At 44.6% G+C, this 23,669-nt stretch overlaps 4 protein-coding genes across 8 annotated transcripts; all 4 read right to left on the bottom strand.

Moving 5' to 3' along the window:
* Positions 1-1,397: 1,397 nt before the first annotated feature.
* Positions 1,398-5,960, bottom strand: LOC114846503 (E3 ubiquitin-protein ligase TRIM39-like). 2 transcript variants are annotated; one of them, XM_029135545.3, is made up of 7 exons: positions 5,821-5,954; positions 5,064-5,626; positions 4,865-4,960; positions 4,530-4,763; positions 4,231-4,375; positions 3,593-3,619; positions 1,398-3,491 (listed from the first exon to the last, which is right to left on the bottom strand). In XM_029135545.3, the coding sequence occupies exons 2-7, from the start codon at positions 5,619-5,621 to the stop codon at positions 3,010-3,012; spliced, it is 1,542 nt and encodes a 513-aa protein (XP_028991378.1). In that variant the 5' UTR covers positions 5,622-5,626; positions 5,821-5,954; the 3' UTR covers positions 1,398-3,009. The 2 variants fall into 2 exon arrangements, with proteins under 2 accessions (XP_028991378.1, XP_040925600.1); XM_041069666.2 differs by having other exon boundaries at positions 1,399-3,491; positions 5,064-5,623; positions 5,821-5,960.
* A 124-nt stretch (positions 5,961-6,084) lies between these two features.
* On the bottom strand, positions 6,085-8,919 carry LOC114846519 (E3 ubiquitin-protein ligase TRIM47-like). 3 transcript variants are annotated; one of them, XM_029135569.3, is made up of 4 exons: positions 8,787-8,802; positions 8,043-8,095; positions 6,647-7,236; positions 6,085-6,479 (listed from the first exon to the last, which is right to left on the bottom strand). In XM_029135569.3, the coding sequence occupies exons 3-4, from the start codon at positions 7,181-7,183 to the stop codon at positions 6,222-6,224; spliced, it is 795 nt and encodes a 264-aa protein (XP_028991402.1). In that variant the 5' UTR covers positions 7,184-7,236; positions 8,043-8,095; positions 8,787-8,802; the 3' UTR covers positions 6,085-6,221. The 3 variants fall into 3 exon arrangements, with proteins under 3 accessions (XP_028991402.1, XP_028991420.1, XP_028991393.1); XM_029135587.3 differs by lacking the exon at positions 8,043-8,095 and having other exon boundaries at positions 8,787-8,919; XM_029135560.3 differs by lacking the exons at positions 8,043-8,095; positions 8,787-8,802 and adding an exon at positions 8,133-8,429.
* Positions 8,920-9,027: 108 nt separating this feature from the next.
* LOC114846499 (E3 ubiquitin-protein ligase TRIM39-like) lies at positions 9,028-12,043 on the bottom strand. 2 transcript variants are annotated; one of them, XM_029135512.3, is made up of 7 exons: positions 11,907-12,043; positions 11,081-11,655; positions 10,906-11,001; positions 10,602-10,835; positions 10,362-10,509; positions 10,256-10,282; positions 9,028-10,169 (listed from the first exon to the last, which is right to left on the bottom strand). In XM_029135512.3, the coding sequence occupies exons 2-7, from the start codon at positions 11,645-11,647 to the stop codon at positions 9,637-9,639; spliced, it is 1,605 nt and encodes a 534-aa protein (XP_028991345.1). In that variant the 5' UTR covers positions 11,648-11,655; positions 11,907-12,043; the 3' UTR covers positions 9,028-9,636. The 2 variants fall into 2 exon arrangements, with proteins under 2 accessions (XP_028991345.1, XP_055363047.1); XM_055507072.1 differs by lacking the exon at positions 11,907-12,043 and having other exon boundaries at positions 11,081-11,706.
* A 49-nt stretch (positions 12,044-12,092) lies between these two features.
* Positions 12,093-23,566, bottom strand: LOC114867180 (uncharacterized). Its single transcript, XM_029169632.3, has 14 exons — positions 23,409-23,566; positions 22,062-22,534; positions 21,565-21,750; positions 21,278-21,373; positions 19,529-19,762; positions 18,842-18,989; positions 18,278-18,304; positions 17,212-17,747; positions 14,706-15,701; positions 13,913-14,008; positions 13,588-13,818; positions 13,343-13,490; positions 13,226-13,252; positions 12,093-13,114 (listed from the first exon to the last, which is right to left on the bottom strand). The coding sequence occupies exons 1-14, from the start codon at positions 23,413-23,415 to the stop codon at positions 12,561-12,563; spliced, it is 3,759 nt and encodes a 1,252-aa protein (XP_029025465.1). The 5' UTR covers positions 23,416-23,566; the 3' UTR covers positions 12,093-12,560.
* Between the last annotated feature and the right edge of the window lie 103 nt (positions 23,567-23,669).

Here is a 23,669-nt window from a genome sequence, read left to right as displayed (position 1 = left end):
TTTCACCACGTCATGCTACATGATCTATGTGTAGATCTCTGTATCCTGCATCTTTTGTTTCCTTTCCATTTTCAGAGAGAACAAAGCTCAGGTGCAGCAGCTGGATTCAGTCATACAGGTTGTCTGTTAAGTGCAAGTAGAAAATAACAGTGATTTGAAACAAACATCATATTTTCTGAAATTACTGCTAGAGGAAACACACCTGCACATGTTTAGACTCTGCGCAGTTCTGTAAAAGAATGCGTTTAGTTTAGTTTAGTTGGTCTGCATTTTATGACCATGTAAGACTAGTGATATAATTATTACCAATAATTGCCAGCTTCTCCAGTTCTTGTTCAATTTGTTCCATCATGATTGCTGTGGTGTTTCTAATACTTGGAAACATCAGTGATGTGTCCAACTCTACATTTGCCAAGTCTCTGACGTCCAGGTGAGGAAGAGGTGGGTAACTCTGGATAGAAAGAAGTAAGAGATCCATCATCAGACACCAAACTGGGGCCGACTTCTACATCAATGAGCTGTTATATGACAGATCAATATACAGTATATGACGAAACAATCGCTCTCACCTGCAAAAAAAAAATGTGATCCTCTAAATTAGACAGTTTATCAAGGTCCCAGATGGTCTTTTCAAGTTTTTTGATGTCTGAGGTCAGTATCTCCTGGAGGTCGTCTGCCTCTCTCTTCAAACGCTGCCTCCTCTCTTCCAGCGGCTTAAGAACTCTTGCCTGGGCTTGCTCCATTATAATGTGGATAGCAAAGAACACAGCCTCAATGTCAAACCACTCGTTGTCCAGCAGGTTCTGAAAATGAAAATACGCAACAGGCAATAAATGATAACATGTGCTCATGTACTGTACAGTATATTCTCTGCATCATCAAACTGCTGTTTTAAAAAGAACTACTTTTATTTTTACACCCAGTTACAGACTTGTACCTTGCAGTCTGTAAGTGACGTATTTATGTCAGTCCTCTTTGTTTGTCTCTTCTGCCAAGCTGTGGCCCTTCAGCCTTTGGGATGAACGGTGATTCTCCAGGTGGGTTGAACAATACGAGGCCAGACACACCAGACAGGACTTTACAGCCTTTAACCTGTTCCCTGTGCAGACGTCACAGGGCACCTCACCGTCCTTCCCCGTGTACATGTCATCATTTGTCTTCTTCAGCTTTTCTGCAATATCTCTCAGGACGATATTGACATCAGGGACTCTTCTGAGAGGCTTCTTACACAGGGGACACAATCTGTCGTACTGAAAGTTGATTTCCAGACAGTTCTTGCAGAAAGAGTGGCCACAGTCCGTGGTGACAGGGTCGTTATAGACATCCAAACAGACGGAGCATTTTAAAAGCATCTCCAGTGTTTCACCGCGTGAAGCTAGAAAGGAGGCCATGTCTGCTTAGAGACAGAACCGCAGGATAACATGATGTGATATTGATTGGTGTTTCACTCATTACCTACACTAAATGAATGGCCAGAACTGAAACTAGATCAGTCGTGACTTTTGGCTGCAATGCAAAGTAGTGAACCAGAAACGTATTGGTTTTAAAGGTACTCGCACTGCTACAATACATGAGAGCGAAAACCTTCTGTGGGCGAACAACGTAGAAACAAATAAACATTCAAACTTTAGCCACTTTTAAAAAAGATGCTTCTATTTCTCAGGTGAAGAACTTGTTATATTATATATATTCAGCACCAATCCTTATCATAATTCTTAGACAATACAGCAATGAAGGCCACAGGTTTGTTTGTACACATATTGAAATTGTTTATTACTTCATTTATAAAACAAGATAAAGCCTATGAAGTAAAAACGTTCAACAGAATTTTAAAAAATTGATGTTAAATATTGTCAATATTATTGATTGTCAAGTAAAAGTTAAATAAAAAACATTACCGCACGTCTGGTGAAATGTTCTGTATATCACAAGCTCCTCTTTCTCTCTGCTTCAACCTTCAACTTTATATCTCCAACCTCTCTTTTTACTAAGAGAGATGTGTTTGCATTTGAAAGAGCATCCAAATCACATAAAGGGTGTGTTGTTTGTTCAGTTACGTCAATGCAAATCAAATATCGGATCTTTTTCCTCCAACAAAATTGAGTTTAGCTTTATCTTTACAGTAGAATCTGCTTCTTTACTCACTGAGAAAATTCTGTCAGTGAGGTTCATTATTTCTTTTTTCATTGTCTGTTGGAACTTAGGTATGATTAATGAACACTGTTGTGTTCGTTGTGTCATGGAAGAGAAGCTTGCTGTTATAGAAACAATATGTTGCACCCCGTGTATGGACCCTAACGTTATTTCCCCACCGGGGGACGCTGTTTGTGTTTGTATGTAGTTTGTAAATGCTTTTAACAGTAATCTAATTTTCATGTATATTTCATGGATACATGGACATGATCTGGTTTGAGCATCACCTGCTGCTATCTTCACACCTGGTTGTTTTGTGTCTTTATATGTTTGTTAGTCCATATATGTTTGTATTTTAGCAGTTTAGCATTTACTTGTTAGGTTGGTTCCACCCTTAGGGAGTTCTGGGGTGGAGCTTTAGTTAGTTATGCTGTTCATGTTCAGGTGTTTTCAATTTCCGAATTGTTGTCTCTGTATTTAGTCTTGTTAGTTGCTACTGTGTCTACCCCTACACCTATGACAGTTATTGTGTGTGTACTCTCCCATCCCTTTAGTCTTGCGTAAGTAAGTTATCTTGTTTGTTAGTTAGTGCTGGCTTAATTTTCTTATAGCAATTGTTAGTTCCTGTTCATGCCGTGCTTTTTGTTTCTAGCTATTCAAGTTATTTTTGTTTTTAGATTGTTAGCTCCTGCCACCGATTTTGTCTTCTAGTTTTGCAAATTGTAGTCCCTGCGTATGCAGTGATTTTGTTTTAGCTGAGACCTCGAGTTACGGTGCCACAGAGCTTTTGTGATTTCAGTTTCTCAACTTCCCCTCCTCTGGCCGTGCGTTTGGCTCCATCCTAATTGCTAATTTGTACCACAGTAAGTAAGAACTCTAGACAGAGAGCCTGTCATTTCTTATACGTGGGCCGAAATACGGGAAAACCTCACCAGTGAAGGAGCAGTCAGTGAACGAGTACATGTGGGACTGAGCAGTTAAGTTGTAGAAGGAGAGAAGACCTTCCTTGTAGTCCACAAACACTCCCACTTTGTCAGGTTTGTGCTTCAGGGAAAGGCGAGCAGGTGGAGCTGGGAACCCGTCTAATTGTACGCGAAGCCGGTTGTTGATGTCTGGATTCGGGCAGACCTCCCCGTTGGTAGCATCGTATCTAGCTAAACCCAGATCCCACCCGGTTCTGTTGCTCACATCCACCTCCCAGTAGGATTTTCCAGAGGTCAAACTGTTGGGTTCCAGGATGTTGCCAGATAAGTGCCACCACTCTGTTGCATCAGCGTCTCCTTCATGTTCCACTGTCCTCCCACCATTAGATTGAACATAGTGCTGGTCAGACGTAGCTGGATCTGATTTTACATCCACTGTTAAATACAAGTTCAAAGTAACAGTGATTCACAAAAAAACATCCATTTGGTGGAATGTATTTTGTATTTGTTAGATAAAAGCTGAAAATATCACAGACCTGCAAACTGGGAAACTCTCTTAAGTTCTGTGAAGAGCAATTTTAGTTCATTAGTAAAGTCTACTGTACGTTTCAGGTCCAGTATTTGGACAAGTGTTTAGCATATTCCCTTTATATACCACAGCATTGGATAAAAAAAAATCAAGGTATAAATGTAAACGTTCAGCTGTATTTCTGCTTTTCAGCTGTATTTCAATAGGTTTCAATAGTGTTGTGGTAAAGGCCTGCTAAGACTACTGCAAAAGCAACTCAAGACTCTTTGAAGACAAAAGTAATTGAAAAAAACTACAATGGTGTCTGATTCTAACCTGACACATGATACTGTAGTAAAAATTAGAAAGACCCACAAAAAAGGGGGGAACTGAAGGCAGAGCTGATCAGGTCAGGAGTTTACTCCCAGACGTTGACTTCATGCTGTCACTGACCGTGAAGGATGAACTACTGTATGGTTGATTTTTAGAACGAAATACCTTTGACCCACTAACAACAGACAATTGTCACCAAAATGTAAATGCTGTAGTTTTGTGAAATCTGCTAAAAAGAGTTAAAAAACAAGTTGGCTGTGTTTTTAATACATCTGCTTTGTATAATGAGAAGAATTACACTAGTAATTGTGTCACCAGTGATTGAATTATTACCAACAGATGTCAACTTCTCCAGTTCCTCTTGAATTGTTTCCATCATGATTTTTGTGTTTTTTCTCATGCTGCCAAACATCAGTGATGTGTCAAACTCTACATCTGCCAGGTCTGTGATGTCCAGATCAGAAAGAGACGAGTAATTCTGAATAAAAAGAAGAATGATAATTATGTCTGTCATCAGACACATATCTGAGAGAATAATGTCATACATGTAATACTGTACTTCTAAAATGGGTTAGACAAGAACCTTTACAGTATATGACATCATTGCTTTACTATGAAACAATTGCTCTAACCTGCAAAAAAAAGATGTGATCCTCTAAATTAGACAGTTCATTGAGGTCCTGGATGGTCTTTTCGAGTTTTTGAATGTCTGACGTCAGTATCTCCTGGAGGTCGTCTGCCTCTCTCTCCAAACGCTGCCTCCTCTCCTTCAGTGGCTTAAGAACTGTTGCATGGGCTTCCTCCACTATAGCGTGGATAGCACAGAACACAGCATCAATGTCCCACCACTCCTTATCCAGCAGGTCCTGAAAATGGAAAATACACAAAAGGCAGTAAATGTGTTGACAGTGCTGCTGTTTGAAAAAAAATGACTTTTTTTACAGTACACCCAGTTACAGACTTGTACCTTGCAGTCTGTAAGTGACGTATTTATGTCAGTCCTCTTTGTTTGTCTCTTCTGAATTTTCTCTTTCATGTGTGTTTTAGTGTTTTCAAGTTCAGCCTAAAATAGACACAAAAGACAAAGGGAAAGGTGATACAGTCTCTTCTTCAAGCTGTGACTTAATATGATGAAGCTTCATCCACCCCGTCTTTGGTTACGTCACCTTCTTCCGGCTCCACTCCTCCTCGGTGGAGACGACCTCCTCTCCGTCTTCTTCCAGGCAGCGAACACAAACACACTTCCTCTGTTTCCTGTTGTACAGCTCCAGTGGTCGTCCGTGCTCCAGACAGGCTCGCTCATCCAAGTTCTTCACCGGATCCACCAAGCTGTGGCCCTTCAGCCTTTGGGATGAACGGTGATTCTCCAGGTGGCTTGAACAATACGAGGCCAGACACACCAGACAGGACTTTACAGCCTTTAACCTGTTCCCTGTGCAGACGTCACAGGGCACCTCACCGTCCTTCCCCGTGTACATGTCATCGGTGGTCTCTGGGATCCTTTGCTGCAGTTGGATGATGTTTCTCAGGACAAGGTTCACTTCCAATTCATCGCCTACTGGCTTGGTGCACAGGGGACACGCAGCGTCATCCTGACAGGTCCTACAGAACGAGTGTCCGCACGCTGCAGTGATGGGATCCGAAAATGTTTGCATACAGACGGAGCATTTTAGATGCATCTCCATTGAGCATGTGAGATTATCTGACGCACCGGAGGAGGCCATGTCTACTTAAAGACAGAAACCATGAAAATGTTTAATCACGTTGTCGTGGCAATAATCTAAAATGCTTCTTTGGTTTTGCTAAAGCACAGATTGGTAAGAAAGTGTGGAGGTGGTGCCAAAAATACAAAGTCTACCTGTACAGTGTGTCAATCTAAATTTATATTCTATTCTTTTCTATTTTATTCGATTCTTCTCTTACCTTTACAGGTGTCCGGCTTATGTTCTCTCCTTCTATTGTGTGTGACCTTTCTTCTTTTATTCCTCACCCAGTGTAGGTTTCTATTTCATTTAAAAGCCCAGCCTGTTGCGTGTTCTTCCCAAACTGACATACTCACAATCAAATGAGCAACCAAATAATTGGTTTCACTGACGCAGGGCGTGTTGCATCTCAGTGATGCTGGATATTTGTGGCTAAACCTGTTTGTGAACTGTACCGCAACAAAAAACAATATGGGCACATAGGTTTTCTTTGAAATTAATTTGTAGTGTACAGATGTTTTATTTATTCATCTTAAAACATGTTTTACATTTGTGTAAATACTGTAGGTTAATCCATTCACAGTGTGTTTGTAACATCCAGTTGCTTCAGTAGTGTGACCATTAACCATTGATGTGCTGAACCTTGGCCATGACAGCAGCCTGCAGGAAGTGGAGGTCGTCCTCAGTGTGTGTCAGGTGCTCCAGATCATGGTTTCTCTTCTCCAACGCAGAGATTTCTCCCTCCAGATGTTCTATCACCTTCTTATTCTGCATCCATGCCTGGTTCGGGTCTTCTTCGCAGAGCTTGATTTTCTCCACAATTCTCTTTTTATCATGAATATTTTGCTGAAGTTTGGACATTGTCCTTTTGAGCCAATCCTGTGGAGAAACACTGGCCACAATAAGAAATCATGGAAAACATACAGTATTTTTAAAACACACATTACTGTACATGTATCACCACTTTAGAAGCCCAGCGAAGGCTTCCTACTGCATGTTAGCTGATCTGAGAGCAGGCTGCATGAAGCCAATTCACTACACTTTACCTTTTTCCTCTGAGCTTCTCGTTTAATAGAAAGAACGCGGTGCCTCCTGTGCTCGGTCTGGGCGCACGTGGCACAAATGCACGACTGGTCACTCCTGCAGAACATGTCTAACTTCCTCCCGTGCAGCCGGCACACGGAGTCCTCCAGGTTCTTCACCACGCTGATGAGGCGATGGCGCTCAAGCTCTATCCTCTGGTAATGCGGGGCCAGATGAGCGGCGCAGTAGGAGGCCATGCACTGCTCGCAGGACTTGACTGCTTGACGCTTTGTCTGGCACGAATCACAGGGAACCTCTCCAGCTTTTAATGGCACAGCTGCATCCTCGGGCTGCAGAGTGTGGTCGATGTTGAGCTGTGGCCTGTTGGGGAAGACGGCTTTGCAGAGGGGGCACTGATACGGCCTATCGGTCCTCCAGTATTCTCCTATGCAGGCCAGACAGAAGCAGTGTCCGCAGGGGAGGGAGGCGGGGCTGGTGAAGTCCTCCAGGCAGATGCCACACTCTGGTGCTGAATCAAGCCCAAATGTCTGACTTTGCATGCTTGTACATGCATATGCACAGGTAATGGTGTAATCCGCTGGTTACTGTATATCTGCAGAAGAAACAATGACTGGCGTTAGCACAGATTTTCATCTTATAATCAATCTAACTCACTAAAGCACTGCTATAGTACAAGGCAGACAGAAAAGTGTTATTTGATTTGCTGTCCGTAGAAATTCCTGTTGTTGCTAAAAAAAATTTGTATCATCCACATCTGCACCATCAGACAAGTAGAGTAGTATCTGTCTGGAACAACCTACATCCTACCACACGGTATGTGGCAATAGTTGCTTATAAACTACATAATGGCTCGGTCAGCAGTGGCGTTGGCTATAAATATGTTCAATTGTGTCCCCTTAATTAAATTAATAGATTTATTCCAGTTAATTATAGAATAGGGTAAAAAATCTTCATTTCCTACGGAGCATTTATTAATTTTGTCAGTGGGCCAAATGCTGCCAGTTTTTCTACATCTTCATTGAAGTCTATTGGTGTAGTTGCACAGGGAGCTCGGTAGAGGGCGCCGTTTACTCAGGTGTCGCCAGAAGAAGAGGAAGCGCCGAGAGCGACTGCCTGTCGTCAGACTCCGTGAACTCCGTGACATCAAACAAACCGAGCAAGAAGAAAAGCTGTGCCGATGGTATATGAAAAGAGCCGCTGAGAATAAAACGCATCAGACGCTTCAAAAACCTGCTGTAGCTGCCGGTGGTCAACAGCTTGAGGACCGACACGATGAGTATAAATGCTACGCTATAAATACTACGCTACGTACAAATGCTTCTCTGTGATGTTAAAGTGAGTTCTGACTGTGTTTCGAACAAAGCGTTTTTCTTCCCATTTGGTTTACGTGTGGCTGACCTGAGATCTGTAACAGGCGGAGTCGCGACCCTCAGCTGTGGCAGCTCGTCATCCTTTAATTAAAGGGCGCATCTTATCATTAGCACTCACCGTAGGTCGCGTCCCTGTTTAAATTGTTTAGTGTCCTGTTAGTTCATGATGCAAAAGCAAATATTCTACTCTAAACTACTGCTCTAAGTGTTTCTTCTCCGGAGCTTGTTTTAGTATTTTTTTTTTCCGCCGTTTCGTTCAGGAGGTTCGCCTATTTTCTACTTTTAGATAAAGCCTCGACGTAAAACAGCTGGAATTAGTTACATGCAGCACTGACTCCCATAGACTGTAAGTATTAGTCACCCAGAAGAGCGTGGGTGTTACGTCAGAGCATGCAGTCACTTGAAAACATCGTAAAACCTTGGACCAATCAGAGCCCAGGATTCTCTTCCACGGTATGGCTCGTGTGTTTTTCTACTAAATATTAAAGATAACCAGTTTACTATTATATGTATTTCTACTTATCATTAAATATAATCAGTTTAGTTCCATATTTGTTAGAAATCCAAAGTTTGTAATGTTAAATTATGTTGGAGAATTCGTCCAGTGTGAAACTGAAACTGACATAAACCTACAGTAACCCTGACTAACACATTAATGTTGAGTAAATCAGCATATACCTGTAGGAAGTGACCTTTACAGTGTTTTACAAAAGGACAAAACTCTTCAAACGCTTAAAGAGTCAGATCATGATAATGAGAAGGTAAAGCTCACCTTTCCCAGCCGCGTCCCCCTGAGGCTCTGTCAGTTCTGAGTTACAGTCTTATCCGTTGGTTTCTTGTCAGACACACCTATACCGTAACTGCTGTGATGCAGTGATAGGGGCCGACCTGCTGCTAAGTTCCTGGTGGTTCATAACATACTTTAAAGATTTGAAGAACACCAATGCTCTTCCCAGCAAAGGATAAGAAATCATGTCTTTCAGAAACAAATAAAGACATATTGAAACTTTTTTTTATTGTTATTATGTTGATCACATGTTAATGATTGTTCAAGGAAACATTTACCAGAAATGAGCAATACAGAAATATGTTTTTATGGCAGTGTTGTAAAATAACTCTCTGAGCATCTAGTATAACTGTCCACTAGATGCCACTAAATCCATGCGTCTGAACCTGTATCCGCTGTATTTATATTTATTTTGGCCAAACCTGGTCCTCGAGAGCCACCGTCCTGCTGGTTTTCCAACTCTCCCTGCTGGTCACCTTCATCAGGTGTGTCAGCTGGCTGTGACTGAACACACCTGGTCAAGGTGATCAGATCTGGGGCAGGAACAGGTGGTCTCAGCTAAGTTATTATTATTTCCTAGTTGGAAATCGGAAGCCATTTTTACCCCCGTTGTCTGAAGTCTGATCTGTTGTTTTCAACTTGCTAAGAATGATGTTTGCTAAAGTTCACTGGACCTTAAATTCAGTGGCGGCACAGAGAAAACTGATGTAGCTGCAGTATTAAAACACACTTCAAACACATCCGCCGTAGTTCCCCAGGTCCAGGTCCTCCGAGGGTTTAACCAAACTTTTTATCTTTTGAGACTTTATTTTTTATCTCCTTGGAAAAGAAATTCTCATGTTTCCATTGAAGTTATAATAAGAGGCTCCGATTTCTTTGCCTTGCTGTACAAATAAAAGTAGGGGAACAGTTTCTCTGTGAAATGCTCCCCTGTGAAAGAGTGAATGTGCAGCTTCTCATTCACGTCATAGAAGGAGACTCTTCCTTCCTCATAGTCCACATACACGCCTATATTTCGTGGCCTTGGATTCAGGTGAAGGACTATGTGTGGTTTACAGTTAACTTCATAATCAAAAGCTGTTTTTCCAATAGAAAAGAATCCGTGGTCTCTTTGAACACTGACTTCCCCATGCCTTGGCACGGTTTCCTTGGCAACGCCAACATCCCAGTCATTCCTCAGGCCCACTTGGACTTCCCAGTAGTGCCGTCCCGAGGTGAAGCCGTTGGTCCCTAAAACCATGGGAAGCGTGAACCTCTGCAGGTCCGCAGACGATGGAGCAGGTGCATTTTTAGAGTGCTTCAGACGCTTCCCCCACTCCGATATCACAAGGCGACCGCCAGCAGTGACTGGGTCAAAGGTGACTGACTCTGGCAACATTACGCATAGTTAAAGCTCAGCAATAATTACTCATTAGGCATACTGATCTTTAAGGCAATAGAAAACATGATTGTACCTTTATATTGTTTCATTCTGGTGATTTCTGTAAAAAATAAAGACCCAAAAGTCACCATCACCATCACCATCACGGATGAAACCACTGCAGCTGAACTTTACTGTACCTGCGTGTGTCAGCGCTTTCAGCTGGGCTTGAAACTGGTTCACCAGATGACCCACGGCTCTCCTGGCTGTCTGCATGCACAGGTCCGAGTAGACCCTGGTGCTGGACCAGGGCTTGGTGCTGGCCAGGTTGGTCACGGCCTGCAAAGTCTGGAAAGTGCCCCACACGTGACGGTGGCGTGTCATTTCGTTGCATCGTAGCCAGTCGGAAGCGTTTGCGGCTCATAGGTGCATTGACTGACCAGCAGCAGGCGGAGATGGTCGTCACTCTGTGAAAGCACCTCCAGCTCTGACTGTTTTCTCTGCAGCTCTGCGATTTCCTCATTCAGCTTGTGAATCATCTCTGCGTCCTTTTCTTCCGATTTTATCAGCTTCTGCTCGATGTTTGATTTTAGTTTATGTCGCATCTCTTGCACTTGACTCATCAGAGTTTTGAATAGTGCGTCACTGTCGTCAATCTCCTTCGTGGTTTTCTCCTACAATAACATGAATCACGTCATCGGTGTAAATTTGTAATGCATAATAGAAATGATTCCTCATACTCACTCTACGCATTTCTGAAGAGTTAGTAAATTCTGTGATCTTTTCTCTTCTTTCCTCAATCAGCGTTTTTATTTTTGCTGTTTTGCACTCCATTGTTTCCTAAAATATTACAGCTTTGGTTTCAAACGCAGTCAAACCAGTGGGTTCAGTTACACTAAACTAAAACGAAGCGTCTTACTTTCTGCCGAGCCCCTTCCTCCTCCACAGTCACTGTCTCATGGTCTTTGTGTTCGCTCTCGCTGCACAGCTGACAGATGCAAACCTGTTCAGTCCTGCAGAAACGCTCCAGGATCCTCTGGTGCTTCACGCAGATCCTCTCCTCCAGGTCCCGCACCGGGTCAACCAACTTGTGTCTCATCAGTGAGGGAACCCTGAGGTGAGCTTCCAGGTGGGCTTCGCAGTACGACGTCACGCACACCAGGCACGACTTCATGGCCTTGAGCTTGAACTCCGTGCACACGTCGCACTCCACCTCCCACGTTTCACATGCCTCCACTTTTCTCCTCTTAATTTGCACCGAAATCTCTGCAATGAGCGCGTTAGTGCAGACCTCGGGCCTCCCGTGGAATCTCTTCTGGCACGTTGGGCAGTGGCAGAACTCGCTGTCGTCCCAGTGCTCGTGGATGCAGGTCCTGCAGAAGCTGTGACCACACGGAGTCGTGATCGGGTCGCTGAAAGTGTTGTGACAGAGCGAGCACTGGAAATGATCCTCTGACAACGAGGCAAGGACGCTGCATGATGACATTTTGATCCCTGTTGGAGAAAAGTATTTCAGTAGTCTTTATGTCAGTTTTCTAACATTCTACATCAAAGGAAACATGACAAAACATGTTAAAACAGGATGAGTGTAATTAGGTCTTGGACTGCAGTGTACGCGTGGATCCTGATCCCAGTGAGTCACTGTCATGTGAAACAGCTTCCACGTTACTCCTGCATCACATTTAGCTATTTAAATTAAACAAGGTTACAGAATATTGTAAAACTTAGTCTGTAGAATGACTCACCAGTCAGCTCGTAGTTCTTTAAATCAAAACGGTCTCTCGCATATCACATGTCAGTATCTACAAAGTGACAAATGGTGGGAAAAGCCCAGAGAGCTGTGGCAGCTCAGTGTCAGTGGGCGTGGCCAAGATTCAGCATTTGCCTGAAATGAAACCTAGACTGCACAGCAGCACAAACGGGCACATGTCTGAGAATTTGAGGCATTTATTGTTATCATGTTACCACATTAGTCACAGGCCACTCACACGACGTTACCATGCAAATTATATGGAGCAGTTCCTTCTCTGAAACGGGCTGCTTGGAGTTACAACACCTGCTGATGGTTGTTATATGAGAAAGTTCAGACTCGTCTCATGTTTGGGGGTAAATACAAAGCTACTGTACCACCAGCCAGTGTTTATGTAGAGATGCAGGTTCATGTTGCTATGTTTATTGCTAGTTCACCCTTTGGACAGAGGCCAGCTAGTGCTTTCACCCCTCTACATGTCCTTAGCCTGAGCTAAGCTAACCTATACTGTACAGATTGTCATATAGTCCCATTAACACGTGGTAAAAGTCTCATAGTCTGATATGAATTAATTATTTAAATGTACAGCATCCGACGGTCACTGCCACAGTAAAAGTCAGTTTCTGCTTCGGGAAGTGGAAACACGTCCTTAGCTTTGTCTGATGACGCCTTTCTCGTTCACAGCACAGATTGCGATGGTGTCGGAGGCCTTGTCGCAGCAGTACAGGTAGAAGAAGGGCAGAATCTTTTCTGTGAACGTGTCCCTGAACGTGTAAATATGCGTGCGGGCCCTCATGTCGTAAAAGGACACTTGGCCTTCCTCGTGGTCCACGTACACGCCCACTCGCCTGAGCCTGCGCTCCAGGCGGAGCTGTGAAGGCGGGGACGTTGACGCGCGGTAGCCTTGGTCCTTCTTCATGGCCAGAGCCCAGTAGCCCTGAGTGGTGCTCACCGAGATCCTCCCCTTCCTGTTGACCGACGCCTTGGCCACTCCCAGGTACCAGTCGTCCTTTTCGCCGACCTGCACCTCCCAGTAATGTCTCCCGGAGGCGAAGCCTTCGCGGCCCAGGACGATGACCACCGTGTCGAAGCGGTCGGGGTGATCGGGGAGGTCCTGCCACGCCCCCAGGTGTCTCACCTGATGTCTGTCCTGAGAAAGCTGCAGCCATGGATTGGCTGTGTCGGGGTCCAGGGTGACGTCCACTGCATAAATAAACGTAGCAGTTTATTTTGTTTTGCCTTTTGAGATGGCGATTTAATGAAACCAAATTCTAATAATATAATAATTGTCTAATAATAATTAAAAATGGTTACCTGCGTATTTCACAATCTTTTGAATCTCTAAATATAAAAAAACAACACTATTTAGGTTTTATGATGATGTTCTGATGTCAAAACCAAAATATTGGAAACATATGCTGTAAACCCCACCGCTTTCAGCCAGTTTGTCGATCATTTCATTTAACGTTGCCTCCAGTTTGGACACGGATCTCCTGATCATGCCTATGCACATGTCCGTGGGAACACTGGTCTCAGTCCAGTCCTTAACGGATGGAGGAGTGCTGAGGGCTGGGAAGCTCTGCAGAGAGATGCAGCACAGCAAATGGATACGTGTGTAATGTACCTTACAAACTCTAGAGGTCAGTGTTGACACGGCGCCGATGATGTGCAGGCACCTTTAGGAAGTGGATGTGGTCGGCCCGGGACACGTGTTCCAAGGCTGAGTTCCTGCTCCTCAGCTCAGTGATTTCCAGCTCCAGCTCCGCGATGAGGCCTTCTGCCCAGCGCTCCGTCTGCCTCTGCTTGTCCTCTATGGCCAAGACCAGCTCGGCCTGAGTTCTCTGGATGGAGCGCACCAGCTCGGAGTAGACCTGCATGCTCTCCTCAATCTCTCTCTGAGAACTGGCCTAAAAATGCAAGTCAAAAACAATGAGGCCTAAATTGAACCATGATGCTTGTAAGAAGCTGTTTGTGAGTTTGTTTGCTTCCGCGAGGACTCACTTTGTTGAGCTCCACAGAGTGTTTGATCTCCTCCACTTTCTTCACTCTGTCCTGGATCATCTGTTGAACGTCTATTCCTGTTCTCTTCAGCAGCGCCTGCACAACAGCATGTCGTATAAATAAGTCTGATGACATGTACAGACTTAAAGATGTACAAGGATAATAATGTTATTCATTCCTCACCTTGTTTTTATCAGTGATCACATTTCACTAAAAGCCACTATGTCTTATGTTGTCATTCAGATTTATGTTCTTGGTTATCTGATATTTTTCTGCCATAGAAAATGCACGTAGCAATAACAATACAAAATCAATAGTGCACTCTAGTGGAAAAGTCTACTTTTGTTTTAATGTGTTTGTCTCTCCTGGACTTTTAACGCAGCATTTATTGTGAGGGATCCACCCTGAAGCCCTCACTGGTAAATCTAAATCTACGGACAGAAGGTTTCAAAACATATTTGTTCCTGAGTGGGCTTTAGTTGTGCAGGAGCAATACTGTTGCACTATTACTACTGTGCACTGTTACATCCTACAGTATTAATAAGGTTTGTTTAACGTAATCACAGAATATACTGGGCTTTGATGTGAGTGCACTATAGACTGTGTAGACACAGATGCAGCAGCGGTGGTGGCTGTGGTTTTACACTGCCCTGTATGAAACACTACCTTCAGAAACATCAGAAACTATCTTTGTGTCCATGTTGCACCTCAGAAACATATCATTTTGAGAAAGCCTGCTTTCTTTTGAATGTAACTTTTTCCTGTACATTCAATCAAGGACTAGTGCTTGCACCTTTTTCTCTGTCCATTCCCGCTCCACGGGGACGGTGTAGTGCGCCCTGTGGTCCGTCTCAGTGCAGAGCACACAAACGCACATCTGGTCCTTCTTACAGAACAGCTCCAGGAGTCTTTCATGCTTCGGGCACATCCTGTCTTCCATGTTGGCTACGGGCTCCATTAGCTTGTGCTTGGTGAACCTGGCGGCGTGGGATTTCAGATGCTCCTCGCAGTAGGACGTCAGGCAAACCAGGCACGATTTGATGGCTTTGGGGCGACCTTCCCCGAGGCAGACGTCACACAAAACCTCCTCCCAGGACGGAGGAGGCAGTGCAAAGGTCGGAGTTGAAGGCGAGGGTTGAGGCGATGGAGCGGCAGGGATTTGATGTGTGGCTGAGGCTGATGTTTGGGGCAGCAGCATTGCAGCGTCCTGAGCTGCTGGGTGGGAGGTGGCCTTGAACATCGGTGATGGTGGAGGAGAGGTTTGGGGGCTTGGGAGCGTTCGGAGTAATGGTGGTAAATCCTCTTGCGCTGACCCACCTCCTGGACTCTCCTTTAACCCCTCCGTCTTTTTCCTCTCAACCTCTTGTTTCTGCCTCAGCTCTCCCAGAAGCTGCTGCCGCTGGTCTTGCTCCAGAAGTCTCTCTTCATCGTCCTGTTTCTTCCTTTCCATTGTAAACTTCTTTTCCTGCCCCTCGGCCTCTTTGCTCACCTTTCCTTCCACACCTCTAACCCTGATCTCCTTGAACTGCTCTGCAATTTCCCTCAGCACCGTGTTGACGCTAATGTCAGGCCTTTTGTGGAAGGACTTCTTGCACATCGGACACTGATACAAGGGGCTGGTTTTCCAGTATCCCAGGATGCAGCTCTGGCAGAAGTTGTGCCCACAGGGAATGGATACAGGGTTCGTGAAGACGTCCAGACAAATGGAGCAGTGCACCTGCTCTTCAGAAAGGTTCCCAGTGGTGGCCATTCCTACACGGCGGAGAGGGAGGGTCATTTTCAGCACAAGCTACCAGCCTTTGAATGGGACATCAAACCTGCTGTGATATTGAGGTTGCTAGGGTTAGATGGCGTGACTTTATTTGCAATATTTGCATGCACAGCTACAAAGCAAAGCTACAATGCTATATTGTATATATAACAATGCTAAATTATTACTAATTTATATGTATATTTATTATACTTTATTAATATTTCAATTTTTGAACACAACCTTCTTATTTGGAAGCAGGGGCCCTTTTTTCTCTTTGGGCGGTGAGTTTCAGACATTTAAACATACCATTATTTGACTGTACGTTTCTGTGATTTTCTGTGAGTACTGTAGCTAAGTGTGTGAGCAGCTCCCTGCTTGAGGCCTAGTATTGGTCTAGTGATCTGCAAAGCATAAAGCTTTAGGCTCTAGGCCATTAAACATGCAAATAAATATATTTATATACTGTACATTGTAAAGCGAGACATCTAATATGATTTAATATGATTTAGGTATCTGCGCGAATCTGCCTCAGCTGCACCAAAACACCTTTTCTTTTGCCACAGCATTTAAAGAGCACATACTGTATATTTTTAAACCTACAAAACATAACAACACTCCCCGAAGAGATCTGCACCATTGCAACGAAAAGCAGCTGTGACAGGACGAAAATTAAAACAGCGGCAACAGAAGAGCTGAGGTTTGGGGACACTCACCAGAGAGCAGCTGCCTCGAGCCTCTGCTGTGCACTGACACATGAGACTGGCTGTAACCACGTCCACCCCCAGTGTCCCCACACTAACAAACACCTCACGCCCAAAATATCCCCTCACTTGCTCTCCTTTTACCCCCGTGACAAATTTATACTCAACGGTCATGTCCCTTAGAGCTCCAGGAGGAAAGACCTTAACCCCTTTTTTTATTTTTTTTATTTCAAATTACTATGAGCATACACCAATAAAACATTCACTACATAAAAATCAATTACAGTAATCATCTTTATTTATTTAGCCTTTAGAAAGAAGTTACACATTCAAACATATGATACAAAAATACAGCAGGTTAATTGAAACAGCTAGGTTGAAGATGTTAACAACTTCTGTACAAATTTCATCTAGTTTCATTAGCAAAATTACAATGACGTCCCAAAACCTTATTAGCTACAGTTAGAACACTTACACAGTAAGAAAGGTGGAAGAAATAAAGCGTCATTCAAATAACGTATGTCAAGTCATAGAACAAATATTTCTAGACCTTTTCGATCAGCATTTAAGCAGAGTGTTTACATGACATCACTTTAGAGTATGCACTTGTATTTCATAGTCACAGTAGACTTTGGTTTCCCTCAACATTGGTTTCTGTCACTGTGTGTGGGGACGGCATGTTAGTGATTTACTGTAACTGGAGGGAATCCAGTAATAGTTGATAGTGGGTAGTTTTCATCCATCGATCTAGAGCTGGAGATTGGACTGGAACATCTACTGAGTAGTTGCTATCAAAGCTCTTGTTAGTCTGTGGAAGCTTCTCTTAATGCTTCCTGACTGTCTCAGGAGTGTTTAACTGGGGTTATAATGAGAGGAGCAGAATTCCTCCCATCCTGGTTGAGACAGGGGCTGAAGATTGGGTACAGGCTCTCATTGAACGTATCGATGAAGGTGTAGATATGCAAACGCGCCTTCACATCATAGAAGGAAACCTGGCCTCCATCGTAGTCCAGGTAGATTCCCACTTTGCCGGGGTGGGACGGCAGCATGAGAGGCAGACGGGCCGACGCCAGCGCCTTTATGGCCCCGTTCTTCAGCCACAGGCACCAGTATCCGCCCTCGGGGCTCAGCTTGATCTCACCCTTGCGATTGGCTGAAGCGCGGGTGACGCCGAGCGTCCATGCCGTCTTACGGCTCACGTCCACCTCCCAGTAGTGGCGTCCGGAGCTGATGCCTTCTCGGCCCAGGACAAATATGGCAGGACTGAAGCGTTTGGGGCCCTCGGAGTGGGAGACCTTCCGCTCTTCGTACTTCACCTGGTAACCGTCATCGGACACGACCAGGCTCCTCTGGGCCGTGGAAGAATCCAAAATCACCTCACCTGAACACAAGAGTTTGGAATCATCATTAACATGAATACATTTTCTTTGTAAACATAATAGTGTCGACTGAGGCTATGATCACTCCTCAGGTGAACTGTTATGAATTCCCAAGTTGCACGTTGCTACTTATTCTGAAGTGATGATACCTCATCAAACTGATTGTACAGAAAATCAAGTTCGTTTTTGAATGAAGTAAGTCAGTAATATAAAATTGGACTTTAGGTACTTTCAGGTAACTACATGTCTTATCACTGAACCTTTATCTTTTCGTTTTTTCTCATTAGGTGTCACCACAGCAAACCTGCTCCGTTTGCATCCCTGGACAGAGTTCATGTTTTGTCCAGGGACACTTCAACACATGACAAGGGATTAGTCAGGCCATGCATCACCATCCAGTGGGGTGATGGGCGCCCGCTGCACTGTACCACTGTTGCCCTCAAATATCTCAGCACTGAATCTAGAATTATATCCAGAGTCATGCCTGTTCACAAGAAACATGTCATAAGGCACAATTAAAAGCGATACTCACTTGAGTAGTTCTGCACCTTTCGGAGCTCTGAGACAAAGACAGAGGATGAGAGAGAGTTAATGCAGAACTCGGCCAAAGAATAAAAACCAAAGCAGACGATACACGTGGTGATGAATATGTGGGTCTAATCCAGAACCGCTCAAGACATTTGCTGCTGTCAGTCAACTCAGCTGCCTCTCAACGGGTTCCAAGTGGCATCAACACTGCCGCCATCTGTCCCACCATCTTGCGTGTGTGAATGTGTGAGTATGGTGCAACGCTGACTCACTTGGCTATTTCCGTGTGCTCGTACAGTGACCTACATACAGTATCTGCTGTTGTGCACAGGAAGCGCGGTCAACACTGGACATGAGACGATGGGTTTTACTGTAACGTTACATAATTAATCCACACACGCTGGGGGTTACAGGTCATCACTCTTTCAGTTTCCCATGAATAAAATACATATTAAGAAGAGTTCCTGTACTTTGCACATATTACAAATGACACAAACAAACTAAATGCATCACTTTAAGGATGAATTAAGTCTTCAACAAATCAAAGCACGGTCTCTTTGGCCCTCACCTTTCCCGTACAGTCTCTTAAGCTCCTCCTGGAACTTGTCTATGAGGCTGCTGACAGACGAGCGGATGGTTCCCAGGTAGAGGTCAGTGTTGATGCTGACCGCTGACCAATCAGTGGGCTCCGGCGGGGGTGAGAGCTTTGCCAGCTTCTACAGGAAGCGGAAGAGAAAGGTTAGAGGAGGTAAGATGAAATGAAAATTTAATGACCCCTCAGGGGAATCAAAATGGAAGCAGACACATTAAATACGTTGTTGAGGTGGAACTCAGAGTACTGACAGGCGCTGGGATGGTGAGAACATCAGCGCTGCCTTTTGATGGAACAAAAAAGCTTCCGACACCGGTCGGACACAGATTTGCTCGCGGTCTCTGTTAGTCCAGTTGCCCGACTTCCCTCATTAAGCTCGGTTTTGCTTGTGTTCTCGTTCTATCTGGAAAGTCTGCATCAGCGACTTCAAAGGCGTCTTTCATGTGCGTGAGAATTAACATTTACTGTAGCTCCATAAACAGCCCAGGATGAACACGCAGGGGAGCGCTTCCACAGCAGCTGGCTCTGCATACGCGCTTTGATGTCGTGCTGCTAACGCGCAGCTGGTGCAACCATGCTCATCCACCTGATCATTAACCAACTAAACACCGTCGCTTTGAGAAGAAGATTTGCTTTCGACTCGAGCGCCGCATCCGGCGTTACCTGCAGGAACACCACCTTGTCCTGGCGCTCGGCGTGGGCGTCCAGCTCGTTGCTCCTGCGCCTCAGCTGGCTGAGCTCGTTCTCCAGACCCCGGGCCAGCTCCTGAGCGTGGCGCTCGGCCTCGCGCTGCCGGGTGGCGATCAGCTCCACCAGCTCCGCCTGGCTCTGCTCCACCAGGCGCTGCAGCTCGGCGTACACCTGCCAGCTCTCCTCCAGCTCCTTCTGGGCGCCGGCCTGCAGACAGAGGGGCAGCCTGGGCGTTAAGGCGCACGCTCCACGGTTGAGGTGAAACGCCTCCAGACTATGTGTTTAAAGCTGGGGCCGAGGAGATATTATCAAGTAGATGTAACCGCAACTGTTTCAGTCATGTTATCTAGGAATTTCCAAACAGAAAGCCGACGTCAACACACAGTAAGTTAAGAAAACCTTTTCTGTGTCTAACGGAAACGTCCATTAGACACAGAAAGCTTCAGGTCAAACTCTCTGGACTCAACCAACTTACTAATAAATCATAACACATATCACTCTCTATTTGCCCCCTCCTTCCTTTAACCCAAGCATTTTGCCTTTAATAAAAGAAGTAAAACATTTAGACTTTAGGGTTTCACTTTTCGAATGTTTTTGGTTCCTGCTGATCTTCTTGCCTCACCTTGCTGTGAGAGAGTTTGTCCACATACCGTTGTCTCTCAAGGTGAGAGAGATTTAGGTCAAACAATTAAAAACTAATTAGACTAATAAATGAACCTGTGAATGGAGTCGAGTTTCAGCTCTCTGGTTTAATAGAGTGGTTCACAGGAAGTCTGAACAACTGGATTACCAGGTTTTTTCCCCTCAGTCAGATGCAGGAACACTTACTGTGTCACGTGAAACCTATGCTTTCGTTTTAGGTGTTGTGTTTGGTATTTCTAGACAAAAGTGTAGCAACTGAAAGTAATTAATACCCAGTTTATTTTTCTTTCCTTTAGATTTTCTGACTGTTCTTGTGTAAAACGTAAAAGGATCCTTTTTATCATTTATATAAATGTCAGTCAACGGCAACGTGCACGTGGGCGGTCAGGTGTTTGTAAACGCACACGCATTCAAACCCATGCTTGTTTTCCTTGCTTCATTTCTGAGCCAACAGAACGTTAATAATAACGTTTGCATAAAGTTCGACCAAATCTCATGTTACAACAGGTCAGTGTGTGTCTCCACATACATTCACTCACAGCTTCCTTAAATGAGGCTGTAGGTGAATAAACAGGGCGTGTGGTGCTAAAGGTAAACAGTGAGGCCAGTCACACTGGTTAGACTACATGCAGTGTGTGACAGCTATGGAAGCCTGATTCAGGCTCCACAGTCTGCATCGGTGCCCTTGAACCGCGACCCGCTCACGTTTAACAGGCTCCGCCTGCATCACAGAGCTGCTTGAAGTGCAAATAAAGCAACTGAGCTTCAGTGCATGGAAGCGAGCGCATTAAAGCAGACTGGGCAAATATTTAACACGCTGCAAACTCAGGCTTTACAACATGGCCACATACTGATTAACTACATGATGACAGGTGAAATAAATTAGCATACTGGGCAGTTTCATAGGCAGTATGAAAGTATTATGTAATAAAATCTGATCTTATTCATTATTTTGCTTATGACAAAGTAAAGGTTAGTTTTGAAATTTGATTCAAAGTTAATAAAGTTGAAACTGAAACTTTTATAAAGGCCCTAAGATCAGGAGGGTTGTGAAGGTTCTGATCCTCTAAGTGATCTTACCTTGATCACCTTTATGGACTGTTTGATCTCCTCAAGCTTCTTTGACCTTTCCTTGATCAGATGTTTGAGCTCAGACCTCTTCTTTCCCACAGTACTCTGTGAAAGGATGACGAGGAACGTGCATAAATAAAATTAGTAACGACCAAGAACCAGTTGTGAGAAAGCAGTTCCAGGTAAAAGCCCCCTCCCTCTTTATTCTCACAGGTTTGTAAGAAAACACACAAAAATGACGATAAATGATACACGCTTTATGACAAATCCTGCTGAAAACACAAGTGACCGCTCACCATCTTCCTCCTCCACTCCTGGTCGACGGGGACGATGTCGTGTGACTTGTGCGTGACATCTGCGCAGGCCTTGCAGATGCAGACGTGGTCCGTGCGGCAGTACAGCTCCATGAGGCGCGCGTGTTTCCTGCAGGCCTTCTCTTCCACGTGGAAAATGGGCTCGATCATACGATGAGAAGACTGTGCCTGCGTGGGTGCGAGAGAGCCATGAAGTTGGACGGGCGCATGTAAAGCAGCTGTGGTTGGAAGTGCCACATCCATCCAGTGCCACGGATTTGCATTGGATCAAAACTATGACAATTATTGGAGGTTTGGTTCAGATTTACATAATTTGTTGCATGTGTTTAAATAAAGCTAAAAACTGCTAAAGGAAACTGGAAGGTTGATATAACTTACACTATAGCATTCAGTCAAACATTACTGTCTATATAATAAAATACTTTTTGTTTTTGTATAGTGGTTTTTGCCATGATATGAAGCATAACAGACAAACTGACCTTTTTATGATTTCTGAGGTGGGTCTCACAGAAAGAGCCAGGACAGTTCAGGCAGGACTTGTGTGCCTTTAACTTCCTGCCAATACACGCATCACATGGCACCTCCCCATCGCGGGCGAACTCCCCGGTTTCCACCCCTGAAAAGCCCCCGTGGCCTGCGTCTGGACTCAGGCTCAGCGTGGATCCCATTGACATGCTTCCACCTTCGCCCATGCCTCCGCTCATCACCAGCCCCTGGAACTGGGAGGAGATTTCTGCCAGGACCCTGTTGACACTCATCTCGGGCTTTTGGCTGTAGGTCTTTTTGCACATGGGGCAGGTGAACTTCTTGCTGTTATTCCAGTAGCCCATCAGGCAGGCCTTGCAGAAGCTGTGGCCGCACGGTGTGGAAACCGGCTCCACGAACACCTCCAGACAGATGGAGCAGCTGAACTGGTCCTCAGAGAGGACGCGGCCTCTAGGAGAAGTCATGCCTGGAGGAAAAGGAGGAGATAAAGAGGTAAACACCTTCTAGTATATGTGAAGTCCAAAAACTGTGGACAGTACATTATTGGGACATGTTGAATAACAAGGAAGTAGAAACAATACACAATGGTGTAATGGCTCCTGAATTAGGTCATGAAGAGAGTTGCCTCTTTTTTTGGAGTTCCACAAAGCAGTTGCGCTTCACTGACTTGCTCTGGACACGCAGACAACAGGAGATGGACTGTAAACCGCACACACTACTGTTGCATTTGAGTTTTGAGAACACGAAAACACGAGCGACAGAAATGTCAACACTTCGTCACGTAGCAATTAGTGGAAATGGCAGTTGGTGCTATGAATTTAACAACAAACAAGAGAAAGCGTATCTGTAAAAACTTACGTTGGTCATTTTCATTATGCTCAGACAGTCGAAAGTGGTCATTATCACTTCTACACAGGATCAATAGATGCAGTCATGACTACAAATCCCACCTTTCATCCTCAAGATTTATCAGACTCAGTATCAGGAAACTAAATCTTTTGCTAGAGTCAGTGATGTGCGTCACAGTTCTGCCCAGATGAGCGAGGAGCTATGTCAGGAATGCAGAAAGTCAGGACAGCCTGCTCCACGGCACCTGCTAAAGTCAACAACTCTGAACAACCTCAACCAAAAGCTGTTACTCTAATTTAAGCTTCAGAGTTAAATCCAAGCGAGCTACTGTAGATGAATCTCTTATTTTGTAGAAAAGTGTGTCCACTTTCTTTTTCTACTTGTTTCTGACCCTTCGTCAAAACAAACTACTGTATCTGTAGTAAACTGGACAGAGTGTTTCCCTTAACTTTCTCGTTCAGTGTTGAGGTGTGAGGTAAAGTCAGACTTACTCTGCATGTTGTCCTCTGACGTGGAGCCGCACAGGGCTTCGCTTCGTGCACTGGATCCAGACAGGCGGCCGCTCAGGTATAGTCTTCCTGAAACTCAGAGGCCCTGCCCCTCAGTGGGACTCACCCAGGCCTCCACACCCACTGTTATCGCTCTCCAGTACTAAGAGAGGACACGTCAAGCTGTTTAGATTTGAACAGGCCTCTGGGGGGGAGTCACGAAATAGGCTGATTTCAAGCTAAAATAATCCAACTCATTCTCAC

Source organism: Betta splendens, chromosome 2 (genome assembly GCF_900634795.4).
Source record: "Betta splendens chromosome 2, fBetSpl5.4, whole genome shotgun sequence".
Classification (NCBI taxonomy): Eukaryota; Metazoa; Chordata; class Actinopteri; order Anabantiformes; family Osphronemidae; genus Betta; species Betta splendens.
The sequence above is the reverse complement of the archived record's forward strand: the minus strand, read 5'-3'. Positions and strand labels throughout refer to the sequence as shown.

Excerpts from the sequence above, each read along its gene's own strand:
- LOC114846503 (XM_041069666.2), bottom strand. The coding sequence starts at position 5,621 with ATGGCCTCCTCCGGTGCGTCAGATAATCTCACATGCTCAATGGAGATG. Across the intron at positions 4,376-4,529 it reads ATCACATCTTTTTTTTGCAG|AATTACTCGTCTCTTTCTGA; the intron begins GTTAGAGCAATT and ends CTTTTTATTCAG. Across the intron at positions 3,620-4,230 it reads GGAGAAGTTGACATCTGTTG|AACTTAAGAGAGTTTCCCAG; the intron begins GTAATAATTCAA and ends TGCTCTTCACAG.
- LOC114846519 (XM_029135587.3), bottom strand. The coding sequence starts at position 7,183 with ATGCAAAGTCAGACATTTGGGCTTGATTCAGCACCAGAGTGTGGCATC. Across the intron at positions 6,480-6,646 it reads GAGAAGCTCAGAGGAAAAAG|GATTGGCTCAAAAGGACAAT; the intron begins GTAAAGTGTAGT and ends GTTTCTCCACAG.
- LOC114846499 (XM_029135512.3), bottom strand. The coding sequence starts at position 11,647 with ATGTCATCATGCAGCGTCCTTGCCTCGTTGTCAGAGGATCATTTCCAG. Across the intron at positions 11,002-11,080 it reads AGGAAGGGGCTCGGCAGAAA|GAAACAATGGAGTGCAAAAC; the intron begins GTAAGACGCTTC and ends GTAATATTTTAG. Across the intron at positions 10,510-10,601 it reads ACCATCTCCGCCTGCTGCTG|ACTTTGCAGGCCGTGACCAA; the intron begins GTCAGTCAATGC and ends GGCACTTTCCAG.
- LOC114867180 (XM_029169632.3), bottom strand. Across the intron at positions 21,374-21,564 it reads AGGAGTGGAGGAGGAAGATG|AGTACTGTGGGAAAGAAGAG; the intron begins GTGAGCGGTCAC and ends ATCCTTTCACAG. Across the intron at positions 18,305-18,841 it reads TAAGAGACTGTACGGGAAAG|AGCTCCGAAAGGTGCAGAAC; the intron begins GTGAGGGCCAAA and ends TCTTTGTCTCAG.